The 13,291-nt window shown below is 46.2% G+C and overlaps 2 protein-coding genes across 4 annotated transcripts in view; one reads left to right on the top strand and one right to left on the bottom strand.

Moving 5' to 3' along the window:
* Positions 1 to 883: 883 nt before the first annotated feature.
* On the top strand, positions 884 to 7,508 carry UCMA (upper zone of growth plate and cartilage matrix associated). Of its 3 annotated transcripts, XM_055545393.1 has the most exons (5): positions 884 to 938; positions 1,235 to 1,300; positions 1,406 to 1,498; positions 4,063 to 4,161; positions 7,240 to 7,508. In XM_055545393.1, exons 1-5 carry the CDS (start codon positions 884 to 886, stop codon positions 7,335 to 7,337), a joined length of 411 nt encoding a protein of 136 aa, XP_055401368.1. In that variant the 3' UTR covers positions 7,338 to 7,508. The 3 variants fall into 3 exon arrangements, with proteins under 3 accessions (XP_055401368.1, XP_055401369.1, XP_055401370.1); XM_055545394.1 differs by lacking the exon at positions 1,406 to 1,498; XM_055545395.1 differs by lacking the exons at positions 1,235 to 1,300; positions 1,406 to 1,498.
* A 562-nt stretch (positions 7,509 to 8,070) lies between these two features.
* Positions 8,071 to 13,291, bottom strand: part of MCM10 (minichromosome maintenance 10 replication initiation factor) — a 42,561-nt gene continuing 37,340 nt past the window's right edge. Inside the window, exon 21 of the mRNA XM_055543845.1 lies at positions 8,071 to 8,321. The gene's annotated coding sequence lies outside the window, so the exon portion shown is untranslated. The remainder of the gene's footprint in view (positions 8,322 to 13,291) is intronic.

The following is a 13,291-nucleotide window of genomic DNA, read 5'->3' as shown; positions in this document are numbered from 1 at the left end:
AATGGGAGCTTCGTGTGGGTGGGTCTAGTGATAGTCACCGTTAGGACAATTCTAACCAATATCCAAAGGTGACTCTTTGGATAGTTCAGAATAAATGACAGTGTTAAGAACAATGCTTCTAAGGGACTGGAGGCTGATGGCCTCAGAGGGCTTGGATTCCATCAGCATTCCCAGTTCTGGGAATGTACTTCCTCCCCTACACAGGGTGTGCCTTTGAGAAGTCCACCCACATTGCGCTCCCCGACTCCTCCGCAGAAGGCTGACTGCCTCTCTTAAGTCTTGAGAAGGGTCTGTGCTTCTCTTACAAGTCAGCATCAGCTGGGGACATGTTAAGCTGGGGGCCATCAGAACAGCCCACATGTCCGTGACAGCGTCACCATGAGGGGGGTCTTCCAGCCTTTATGGTCCCTCCTAGCCTGACAGCTGAATCAAATCCCCTCACTGAGCCTCCCTCCCTCCCTCCTGCATACTTCAGCCTCCAGGACTAGAGTCCCCACCTCCTCTGAAGCAGATGCCAGGGGCCTTTGAAACTTGCCCTTGGTCTTTGGAATCCTGACTCGGAGGCTGGGTGTTCCAGCAGCAACTCCTAGGGTGCAGATCTTGGAAAGGCCACTTCAGAACTGTCCCAGCTGGGGTCTCAATGACAAGCTCTGCTTCTGTGAGGTTTGCAAGGTGCCAAAAACATCTCCAGTGCTCCGGCAGGAGCAGCCAATGGAAGCCACGGCCGGGACCCCTCCCACACCCCCTCAGTGGCATCCCTGACTACTGCCTCTCTTCTCTCCCTCCCTCCTGGCCTGCCTGACACAGAAGTGAGGACCCAGCAGCCTCAGGGTCTGTAGAATCCTCTCTTTGGTCCCCAGACAGAGCCTCAGCCTTTCCAAAGATGGCCTGGAGACAGCTGTTTCTGATCTGTCTCTCAGCCGTTGCACTCCTGTCCAGTGAGTATGGGGAGGTTCCAGGATGGACCTGGTGTTAGGTGAGGCGGCTTAGGTGGCCCAGGTAAAGAGGGTGCCTGTTGTTAAGAAGGCTGTACTTGTGTGTGCATGTGTAACACGATGCAGCACAGAGAAAACAGCTTGTCTGACAGTTTCCTGGGGAGACTGACTGCAGCTGGTACTTGTGTCTAGGGCTCCAGGGCAAATCATAGGGCCTGGGAAAGACCGTCCCAGCCTGTCTTGGGCTGAGGACTTCCCTTGGGGTGCTGCAGCCCTCATGCTGCGCTCTTGTCCCATAGTGCTATGGGAGGGGGCCGCTGTGTCGGTGGGCCTGAGGCAGGTGGCAGGACAAGAGGCACAGGAAGGTGAGTACCGGGGCCACCCGAGGCTGCGCGGTGGATGGGTTGGCTCCTGACGCAGCCTTGGTGAGCCTGTGCCGGGTGTGACCGGCCTCTCTCCTCGGGTTTCAGACGTGGAAGAGGTTTTCATGCAGGAATCAGACGCCTTGAATTTCCTCAAGAAGCGCAGCAAGCGGTCCCCTAGATTCCAGGATGAGGTCAATGGTAAGACGCTGTGGCCTGCCTTCTGCTCTTGCTCCTTCCTGTTCCTTCTCTCTCCCACAGTCAGCTGGGCTGTGGGGATGGCCAGGGTCAGAGGGCTCAACCCAGGTCCTCAGGTGTCAAAGTAACTGTGCCTCTGAGTCAGAAGTTACACCACGTTTCTTTGACTGTAGGTCAGTCTTGATTGGCTATGCCGTCAGGGTAAGGAACAAAGAGGGACAGGGCCACATGACTGCACTGAAGTTGATGAACTGCCCCTCAATCTCTGAAAGTTAAAAATGTTAAGAGGGAGAACTTCCCTGGTGGTTCAGTGGTTAGGACTTTGCACTTTCACTGCAGAGGGCACAGGTCAATCCACAGTTGTGGAACTAAGATTCCACATGCATGTGGAGCAGCCAAAAAAAAGAAAAAGTTATGGGGGAAATCTATGTTCTGGTGGAGTGCGGACACTGCAGCTCAGTGTGTGCTTTCTGGATAATTTGTGGTGTACCTTTTAGCCAAGAGAACAGCACTGCAGGCAGGAAGAGGCACGTGGGACAGGGAACTGGAAATGTGGGCTTGGTGACAGCTTTGCTGCTCAGTGGCCTTGACCACTTCCTCTCACTGTGCCCAAGTTTCCTTCTTTATAAGCCCCCTATTTAAAGAACGGTGTTCAGCCAGCAGTGTTTTTAAGTCTTTACTTCCAATGCAGTTAGGAGACTTTTGAGCTTGGAAGAATGTCTCCTCAGCCTAAAGTAGGCCTTGGTGTCTACTTGCCTGCCTGTAACGACCTGGCAACGGCCCTCATTTCCATGACCTGCCGACCCTTGAAGGCATTTGAGTTTTCTGTCCTTGAACTAGATTCTTCCAAGGACTCAGCTCTGACAGTCACTGAGTCCAAGGCTTGATTCATCACTTCTGTGTGTGTCTGAATAAACTCTTTGTGCCTCTCAGCACACTCAGCAAGGTAACTTGCTCAGTGAAAATAACAGGACTGTTTTCAAATGATGGGCAAGAAGTGAGATGAAAATGCTTAGAGATAAAATTAGCTTTTATTAATTTTTTAATTGGAGAAGTACAATCCACACTGGGAATATCTCCAGGCCTCATACAATTTGGGATTTAGAGGTTAGCAAATGTCAAGAAACACTGAAAAGACTGATGGAGCTTGGACCGTTCTTGATGGAAATGAGAGAAGCAACCTTCTGGCAGACTCCCAGTGGGGAATGGGCGTGAATTTAGGAGGCGAATAGTTTCCATCCTTTAAGGGGATTCAGAATGAGGCACATGATTAAGCCAGAGGTCTGTCACCCAGGTTGGAAGCTCAGGGTTTCAGGCATTATACAGGACAACCTGGTGAACACAGAGGATGCACCTGAGTTCACCTGCTGTCACCCAGTCAGCTCTGGCGCTGGGCAGAACAATGCCCACTTATGTCTCAGGTTCAGTAAAGGAAGGCGACACTTTGATAAACAAACTTGGAAGCAGAAAACAGGCATCTCCTATCTCTAAGCTTCTGGGTAAAGATGCAGGTTACTTTACGGTGAAAGGAACTAATCGGAGGAAAGGCACATTCCTGAGCAGGGATGTATTCTAGGTACATGGTGCATGGTATAAAAACAGCATCTAGCATCTTGTCTTATTCACTGCTGAGTCAGACGTCCAATTTGTGGCTTTCTTAGTTTCAAGATACTTCTTTTGATGAGGCTTTCATTGGAAAGATCCATAGGCAGGAAGGCCATGTGTGGGGAGGGAGAGCTGGCCCTCAGAATGCCTCACACAAGTATGGAGTAATTCCCTCACGTCACAGTGGGGAGACTGAGGTGCTGTTGAAAAAATTTCCTCCAGACAATCAGAGTTCTCACACTGAAGTGGTCAATGTAAAGATGATGACACCATCTTCAGGCCCTGTGGTGATTTCTATCACAGCAGCCACAGTGTTGAGTGCAATTTATTTTCCCATCTTTTTCCTTAAGCGGATTACAGACTTCTTCGGCAGAGGGATAGATGGGATCTTTCTTACTTGCTTTTTTAATCCCAGTGCTTAGCACATATTCTGGCCATGACAGGCGCTCAAAGTTGCAGAGTGGATATGCAAGCGTTAGTGTCAAGTTGGATTATTCCCTCAGGGAATTCATTTCTATCATCTGAGAAAGAATTCCTAGCTTCTAAGAGAACCAGCAAGCTTGGCTACACCGCTCATTTTATGACTGGAGCTAAATGGCTTCTGGAGAAGGAAACGGCAACCCACTCCAGTATTCTTGCCTGGAGAATCCCATGGACAAAGGAGCCTGGCAGGCTAGTCTATGGGGTCGGAAACTACTGAGCGACTAAGCATACAAACGGCTTCACCTTTTGGGGTCTCAGTCGTCTTAATACACAAAACGAGGTGGTTGGCTGGGATGCTCTCCCAGGTCCCTCAGGTTTTAAAGTCTATGTCAGGGGTGAACCACTGCAGTAAGGCCCCGCATTTAGCCCCTCACAAACAGCCTCATCTGCACCTGAGTTTCTTATGCAGAATGACTGGTGTCCCCCTCAATGCATGTGGCTGCCCCTATTCTTGGGGGCAACTTTCACCTTTCCCTCAGTGGAGAACAGGCAGAAGCTGCGGGCAGACGAGCTGCAGAGAGAGTATCATGAAGAACAAAGGAACGAGTTTGAGAACTTCGTGGAGGAGCAAAACCACGGTAAGAGCTCATCAGCCGGTTACTTTTGGGAATTGGAAGTTTGTGGGAAAACCATGTGATCTGTCTATACTTTTCCTTTTGCTGCTGCGTCGCTTCAGTTGTGTCCGACTCTGTGCGACCCCATAGACGGCAGCCTACCAGGCTTCTCCGTCCCTGGGATTCTCCAGGCAAGAGCACTGGAGTGGGGTGCCATTGCCTTCTCCCTACTTTTCCTTTAAGTTTTATTTATGTCCCAAGTTTTAATTAGAGGAGGCAGATAAGAGCATCTCTACTTTCAATTCATATCTATGGGAGTCTCAAAAAAAAAAAAAAAAAAAAAAGGGAGAAAGTCACAAAAGTAGCTATAGAACCTGAGAAGGCATGGAAGAGGTCAGAACATGTAGGGTACCACTGGCTGGGGACTGTGGGGCTGGGGAGTTTTTGGTTGATAGTATTTTCTCCTCCTACTTGGGTGTGTTCTGTCTCAGTACCTACACTTGTGCCTTCATTCCCAGAGTTGGGCTGGGAGGATTTCAAACTCACTTTCAAGTGGTTTGGATTTACATCAACGTCATGGCTCTAGAACTTCCCATCCTAGAAAACCTATGACTTCCATTTCCCTAGTCACTATTATCAGTGTTTGGTGACTGGTGGAAGCAAACCCGACAAATGAACTCAGTTCTGTACCCTCCCTGCTCCAACCTGAACATCTACAGCCCTCAGGATAGCTCCCCTCACTCATAGCACTGGGCCCCTGCAAGTTCTTATGTGGTTTGCAAACCCATCCAGTTGCTGCAAGTGTGTGCTTGGAAAGCCTTGGCCTTTGCCTATGTGTCTCTCACCAGGCAGTCTGCACACCTTATCCCCACCCTCTGCTCCTGGGAGATGGCTCCAGCCGCCCCTTGGGAATGCTGGTTTCAACAGGGCCTCTGGGTGTGGGCATGGGTGGACAGACACTCTACCTTCGAACCACAGCCTCCCACACTGAGGGGATTCGACTTCATATTTATTGACTACTTTCACATGTCACTCATGGCCAAAAATCCACAGAACATGTACAGGGTTCAGACCAGGCAGGCCAACATGTGTGTTTATTACTTTTTTGGTCTTTCTTGAAACTTCAAGATTGAAATGCTTCGAGTAAGTTTCTGATGCAGGTGAGAGTAGGCATTAAGACCCCAGTTACGGTGACCTTAGTTAGAGCAAGTGTGATTTCATTTCTGAAGCCACCAACCTCCTTACTTGCTTGCTCTGGTACATTTGAGAGGTGAGGTGCCCTTAGGGCATCTCTTAGTGGAAAGGACACAATCACCAGGTCCCAGAGGGCTGCAGGCCACACCCACTGTCTTGCAGGCAGGATCCTGGCAAATCAATTGTCCCAGAAAAAGCTAAGACTGTTGTAACTCAGAGGCAAATATTTCTGTTACAGATTTAACCTGGTGGACAGCTTGGGGCAAGGCATTTAAAAAATGAGAATGTGGCCTCTAAAATTCAGTGCTTTTTTTTAACTCATAATATTAATAACAGCATTTTATTTTGTGCATTTTTAATTGTTTCAGGTTGAAATCCCTAGCACCTGGATGGAAAATGTTCACTGTTTTCCTTCCACAATGAATCAGGATGAGGGGTGAGGCACCTGAGGGATGCCAGGTCCTCCAGCAAAGCCAGAGGAGACTGAGGCTTAGGCCTCAGGCGCTGCCCACAGACGGAAAGGCTGCAGGACACAGGCCTTGGGGGAACAGTGACAGCAGCTGTTGCCATCGGCTGAGCACCTGTCCCGCCAGACTCTGTGCTGAACCACATAATCCTTATGGCCAGTTCTCAGGTCTTACAATTTCCAGTTTACAGTTTCAAAAACCCAGTCTTTAAAGAATATGTGAATGTCCAAGGTGAGATAGGTAGTAAGGAATTTAAACGCAGGTGTTTGCCAGCAAAGCCCATGTTTTTGTAAACGAAAGGTGACCAAATGCATCATAGAGCTTGCTATTATCTTCTATTAACTTTCTATCTTCCCAACATTTTCCCCAGATACTAAAAAAAAAGTGTGGTAAAATATACAGAACATTAAAATTTGCCACCTTCACTTATTTTAAGTGTACGATTCAGTGGCGTTTAGTACATTCACAACCACCATCATTATTTATTTCCAAAACACTTTTATCACCTCAAACTTTGCACCCATTATGCATTAATTCCCCTATCTCCACAGTCTCTGGAAACCTCTAATATATTCTCTGTCCATATACATTTGTCTATACCACATACTTCACAGAAGACAAATCACACAATATCTGTCTTTTTGTGTCTTGTGTGTTTCACCTAGCATGTTTCAAGGTTCATTCATGTTATAGCAGATATTAAAACCTCATTCCTTTTCATGGCTGAATACACACAGACACATCTAGACATTATAGTCTATCTTCTCACATTTCATCTTTTCATCTATTCCCACATGGTAATTCTGTTTAACTTTTTGAGGATGCTTTTTAAACACTGATGGCCTTGGGATGTCTGCTCATGGTTCAGTGGTACCTAACAGTGGCTAACAAAGACAGGGAAGTTCATGCAGTCACAAAGAGTCAGACAAAACTTACCAACTGAACAACAGTGGCTAACAGGCAGTCCTGAACTGGCACCAGGAGCCTAATTCTATAGCTTCAAAAATGCGTTATTTGGATTCTTTATCAGTTGAGCCACAACGGAAGCCCTATTCAGAAACACATCTCATCAAAGACAGAAAAATCTATTTTTCTGCCGCTGTTATTTTGTATTCTGTCTTAGTTGGTGAGTCTCCGGGCCAGTTTTTGCACGCGGCTATCCCATCTTTGCTGGCTGAGCAGGAACATGCACTGAACGGAATGTAGGATCCTGGTTTCTGCTCTCCTGGCAACTAGCTCTAGGCCAGATCTGTAAAAGGGAGGCTTTAGATTTGGCATCCTTTTAGGCCCTTCCAGCTGGGACATTCTGTCTGTCACCCATGTACATAGGCACAATGGTTCATGTCATGGGGGCAGAGTAGATACTTTGGGGGACTTGATGGCTGTGCCCCCAGATCCGAGCCCTCCATCCTCAAGTGAGGACTTCATCTCTTGTGCCCAGAACAGGGAGAGAGAAGCCGGGAGGCTGTCGAGCAGTGGCGCCAATGGCATTATGACGGCCTGTACCCATCCTACCTCTACAACCGCCACCACATCTGAGCTCAGTTTGAGGGACACAGAAGATGGAGCCTGAGACACCCGCTTACCCCTGGTATTCGGGCACCTCTCCCGCACACAAACAGGCCCCTTCACAGGGCCTCAGTCACCTAGGGCCTTCTGTTCTTATGGGTGAAAACACCCAGGCTTGCACTTCTTGGCAGATGATTTTCTGAGGTGAGCAAAGGCCTGTGGGGCCTCCTGGTATCCCTCCTAGAGGTTCCCTGTTGCTTCACCATCGCTCCCACACTGAGACTCCTGGTCCACAGAAAGATGAGAAATCACAGTAGAGAGAAAGATCGTGTATCTGCTTACAGCTTATGAATAAAAACGCTGAGTCAACACTGTATTGTCTTCTTGAATCTCATGCTGAGTGCCACCTACTTGTCCCTCCCAAATGACAGTGGGGCTCACACAGACTTGGGTATCAGGAAGCTTGGACTTGGGAGCATATCTCACTATTTTATCAGCCTGTCTCAGTAGTTATGTGACTGAAAGGGACCTGTAAATGCAACTGTTTGGGTAAAAACCATTATCTGAGCCCAGGTGCTTCTCACATCTCTAAAAAGTCTTAAGGTTCAATGGTGGTTTCTTAATGGCATCAATCAAAAGCCAGGGTTACAGTGAGGCCAGCTGTAACCAAAAGTAGCCAGCAGATAAGGTTCAGTTTTAGTATCATCTCCATTTTCTTCATAGTATTAGTTTGCTAGAGCTTTCGTAACAACGTGCCAGAAACTGGGAGACTTAAAAACAATGAACATTTATTCTCTCACAGTTCTGGAGGCTGGAAGTCTGAAATCAAGGTGTTGGCAGGGCCACACTCCCTCCCAAGGTTCCAGGGGAGGTCCTCTCTTGCCTCTTCTAATTTCTGGGGGCTCAGCTGTCCCCTGGCTTGTGGCAGCATCGCTCCAGTCACTCCTTGCACCATCACGTGGCCTTTACTTCCCATGTCTCCACACACTCCTCCCTGTGTCTGTGTCTCTTCTCCTGTTGTAAGGACACCAGTCATTAAGGGCCAAACCATTTCCAGTACTTCTGCCTGGAAAATTCCATGGACTGAGGAGCCTGGTAGGCTACAGTCCATGCGGTCGCAGAGTTGGACATGACTCAGCGACTTCACTTTCACTTTCTGCTACCTCAATAACTTAATTACATCTGTAAAGACCGTATTTCTAAATAAGGTCAATATTCACAGGTCTCAGGGGTTTGGTGTATCTTTTCCTGGGAAACAACTCAGCCCATAACAGCCCTCTCTTGTTCCAATGGCTCTGCCTTCCTGCCACAGACGAAGCACTAGGTTACCTCCAGCCTTGTTCCCAACTGTCTTCAGGGATTCCACACTAAGAATGCAGAAAAGTCAAGAACAATGTTAAGTGGGCACCTCTGTGGGATCAGAGGATCATCTTTCTTCTCAAAGATGAAGAAAAAGCACCCACTCCTGGCCATCTCCCAGTCCCCTCCCCTGGGTCTTCTGCTTCCCCCTTGCCTTGGGTCCCTAGCTGGTTAGTCCAGCCTACTTTGGAAGCCGGTTTCCAGGCTAGTATACGGCAACATTTTTTTTTGAGGAAAAGCCAGCTGAGGTGGAGCCATTAGTTAGATCTGGACACTTTGCAATGAATACAAAGTAACTTTTTTAAAGACTAGGATAAAAGTCTTAAAAATGCTCTAGTGATCAAGCAATTATGCACATTCCAAACTGCCTCATGTATAGTCACCATTGTATTTCCTCACACAAACTCCAAGCAGGAGCTGAACCAGCCTTGAGAAGGTAGGAAGGGGACTGGGCAAACTCTACCACTAAATGGTATTACCTGGGCAGGTGGAAGAGGGGAGCCACTCTCTTCTTAGGAGTCCTGCGATTGATCATTTGGAGAGAGAGGCTTGGGGCACAAGTGAAGACCCAACACAACAAAAGTCAAACCTGTGCCAAATTGTTTTAGACATGACACAACTGTGTTTGCCTATCGGCAGCTGAGGCTTACAGTATTTTGATTATGCTCTTTTGGGGATCGCTGAGATGTCTGCTCTAATGTTATGCAAGTCTTAGATGTCTCTGTGTACGTAAACTCAACCTAAACCAAACCAAAAGGAAATCAGTGAAACCCAACCTACTCAATCCACATATTCCCAACAGCCACCCACCTGCCTCTGGGCGTGTTTTCAACACACAGGCTTTGTAGGAAACCCCCTGCTCCCCACAGTGCTCACTGCAAGTACCAGGCACTTCAAATTAGGAGGTGAAAGCAGAAGAAAAAACTGGCAAGAAACAAAAACTGCAGATGTTTCAGTACTTCATTAGTTTTTTATTATCTGAGACTGAAATTATTTGGAAAGAATGAGTATTTCTAAGTTTTGGAAAAAGCTAAACAGACCAAAATGGAATTCTGCTGTTTGTCCTCCACCTCTGCAGGCTCTGGTTTACATTGGAGAAATCAGTCAGCTTGAAAAGGGGGAAAGGTCAGAAATGGTCCTCTCTGAGCTACAGGGGAGACTCAGATGTGCATCCCACCCACTTCCTATTCCACCCTGCAAAGCAGCACGACAGGGAGGCTTGGCAAATGGGCAAGGTAGACCCCCTGTGCTCTCCATAGCGAGGCTCCCTTATGTACCCAGCCCCACACACAGATCAGAAATTTTTGCTAACAGGCATGCAGGAGCCACAATGCCTCTCCTCAGCGTGGTTACCCAGGAAAGGTGGGTTACCTGAGAGATGAGGTTGTTATGGGGCAGGTGCAAGCTCTGCTGACAGCCAGCTCAGGTCCTGAGCCAGGGTTGCTGGCTGCTGGGTGGGCCTATCCTCTACCCACACAAAATGCCCTCTTGGTTGACCAAAAGTCAGACACCATACCAGCAAATTCAGTCCCTGACCTTTAAGTTGGTAACCCCAAGTTACGAGGGTGTGTGTTTTCACATGCCCAGATGTACTACAGAGAAAAGGCAAAGCACTGCTCTCTCAGCTCAGCCAGGGAACAAGAGGAGCCACAGACTGGCTCATATGGTGACAATCACTCAGCCATTGCCTTCTGGCAGGAGGGCCAGCAATTAGATGCATGGCAGCCGATGATGAGGTCTGACTCAAGGCCATACCCTGCAGCCACCTGGGTCAAAAACCCTGTTGCATGCATAGGAGGGAATGCTGGAGTCATATAGATGTCAAATACCAACAACAGTCTAGGTGAGTGGCCAGATCAAAATAACAAAATGGCCTGTCCTGGCCTCTTCAGTGACTACGTTTGGCACGTTAACTCGAGATAAAGACCTCTGGCAGAAAAAATTCTATTTCTGAGTTCTACCCCCATCCTTAACAAGGGCTCCACTGTATCTCAGGGTTTTAGAATTTCTTCGCTCAAATCCAATTGCAGCCATTTCTTGGGCAAGGAGAAGGATGCCAAAGGAAACAGGACTGGAATCTGGGCAGGAGAATTTTATAGGAAATACACTAATAGAGAATCCATATTTTCAGCAACTGGCCTTATCAAAAGGGTGGCCCTTGGGACACTCTTTTAACTAACTCTTCTCTGTTCTTTCCTTACTATTTCCTAATCCTTCAGAGTTTCCAGGAAAGAGACTGAAAAACCTTGTCAAAAGATGAACTGGTAAAAACCCATTGTCTTTTCACACAATTTTGTATGTTGTCATTTTCTTCATTATCTTCTTCTTTTTAGAGTGCATGTGCTCCAAGGAGATTTTGCAACTTATTATCTTGTGCCTTTATTTATATTTTTGGAAGGAGGTGGTAATTTTCTTGAGACCCAGAATGATTTAAAAAATTTACAAAACAAAAACCAAAAAACTTGACATGTGCTTTTTATCAGTTTGATTTCATTAGGAAAGTTCATTTCTAATTTCTTTTCAACCAATTATGTTCTAATCCTTTGGCAAGATTTTCATAATTTAAGAGTTAAGGGATCTGTCCAAAAGCAAACTGGTTACGTATTAATAATCTAGTCCCATCACTTCATGGGAAATAGATGGGGAAACAGTGGAAACAGTGTCAGACTTTATTTGGGGGGGCTCCAAAATCACTGCAGATGGTGACTGCAGCCTTGAAATTAAAAGACGCTTACTCCTTGGAAGAAAAGTTATGACCAACCTAGATAGCATATTCAAAAGCAGAGACATTACTTTGCCAACAAAGGTCCGTCTAGTCAAGGCTATGGTTTTTCCTGTGGTCATGTATGGATGCGAGAGTTGGACTGTGAAGAAAGCTGAGTGCCAAAGAATTGATGCTTTTGAACTGTGGTGTTGGAGAAGACTCTTGAGAGTCCCTTGGACTGCAAGGAGATCCAACCAGTCCATTCTGAAGGAGATCAGCCCTGGGATTTCTTTGGAAGGAATGATGCTAAAGCTGAAACTCCAGTACTTTGGCCACCTCATGAGGAGTTGACTCATTGGAAAAGACTCTGATGCTGGGAGGGATTGGGGGCAGGAGGAGAAGGGGACGACACAGGATGAGATGGCTGGATGGCATCACTGACTCGATGGACGTGAGTCTGAGTGAACTCAAGGAGTTGGTGATGGACAGGGAGGCCTGGTGTGCTGCGATTCATGGGATAGCAAAGAGTCGGACACGACTGAGCAACTGAACTAAACTGAACTGGAACTTTGGTATACTCTGTAATCTTACAATGTATGGCACTTTAAAAAAAGTTCTGTCCACTTTCCGTATTATTTTGATTTTTCAAATAGGAATCTATTTACAAAGTTGGTATATTAGTATGCAAGTTTCGCATAGTCCCAGGATACAAGGCCAATAGACAAATACGCATTTCTGTATACTAGCACGTATACAAAATAACTGGAATTTAAAATGGAAAAAACGCCATTTATGACACCATAAAACTATTTAAAAATAGTTGAAAATTGAAACCAGTAAACACTGCTGAGAAAATTAAAGAAGACTCAGATAAATGAAAAGACATATATTCACAGATGAAAAATCTTAAAATTATAGATTATACACAATCTTAAATTTTCAGCAGGGTTTTTGGGATAGAAATTGATAAGCTTATTCAAATTCACATCAAAATGCAAAGGACCTAGAATTGCCAAAACAAATTTTAAAAAGAACAAGCTGGTACTACCTGATTCCTACACTTATATAGCTACAGTAACTAAGACAATGGTACTAGCGTAAGGAATGACATGCAGATTAATTTAACAGAACTAAGTCCAGAAGTAGACCCTAATGGTCAACTGATTTTCTGACAAAGAAGTGACAATAATATGAGAAAATTATAGCATCTTAACTGAATGGTACTGTAACAATTGAATGTTCATTTGGAAAACAATGACCCATAATCATTAACTCACAGCTTAAACAGAAATTAATTTGAAATGGATCATAGACCTAATGAAAAGTGAAAGTGAAAGTCTCTCAGTTGTGTCTGACTCTGTGACCCCATGGACTATACAGTCCATGGAATTTTCCAGGCCATAATACTGGAATGGGTAGCCTTTCGCTTCTCCAGGGGATCATCCCAACCCAGGGATCGAACTCAGGTATCCCGCATTGCGGGCAGATTCTTTACAAGCTGAGCCACAAGGGAAGCCCAAGAATACTGGAGTGGGTAGCCTATCCCTTCTCCAGCAGATCTTGCCCAAGAATACTGGAGTGGGTAGCCTATCCCTTCTCCAGCAGATCTTCCCAACCCAGGAATTGAACCGGGGTCTCCTGCATTGCAGGCGGATTCTTTACCAACTGAGCTTTGAGGGAAGACCTTATAGTAAAGCTAAAACTAGGTAACACATGTATCTGCAAAAAGCACTTGCATCTAGAACACAGAATTTTTTCAACTTGACCTAGTAAGAAAGTAAACAGATACATCACCAAAAAGATACATACAAATGGCCAAATGCACAGGAAAAAACGTCATTGAGGGAAATGCAAATTAAAACCACAATAAGATACACCCATCAGAATGGCTAAAATTGAAAAGGCTGACAATACCAAGTAC

The sequence above is a fragment of the Bubalus kerabau genome, chromosome 13, assembly GCF_029407905.1.
Source record: "Bubalus kerabau isolate K-KA32 ecotype Philippines breed swamp buffalo chromosome 13, PCC_UOA_SB_1v2, whole genome shotgun sequence".
NCBI lineage: Eukaryota > Metazoa > Chordata > Mammalia > Artiodactyla > Bovidae > Bubalus > Bubalus kerabau.
This window is presented reverse-complemented; position numbering and strand designations above follow the sequence as displayed.

Coding starts and splice junctions, on each gene's coding strand:
- UCMA (XM_055545393.1), top strand. CDS start 884: ATGGCCTGGAGACAGCTGTTTCTGATCTGTCTCTCAGCCGTTGCACTC. Junction 939..1,234: donor AGCCGTTGCACTCCTGTCCA/GTGAGTATGGGG, acceptor CTTGTCCCATAG/TGCTATGGGAGGGGGCCGCT. Junction 1,499..4,062: donor ATTCCAGGATGAGGTCAATG/GTAAGACGCTGT, acceptor CCTTTCCCTCAG/TGGAGAACAGGCAGAAGCTG.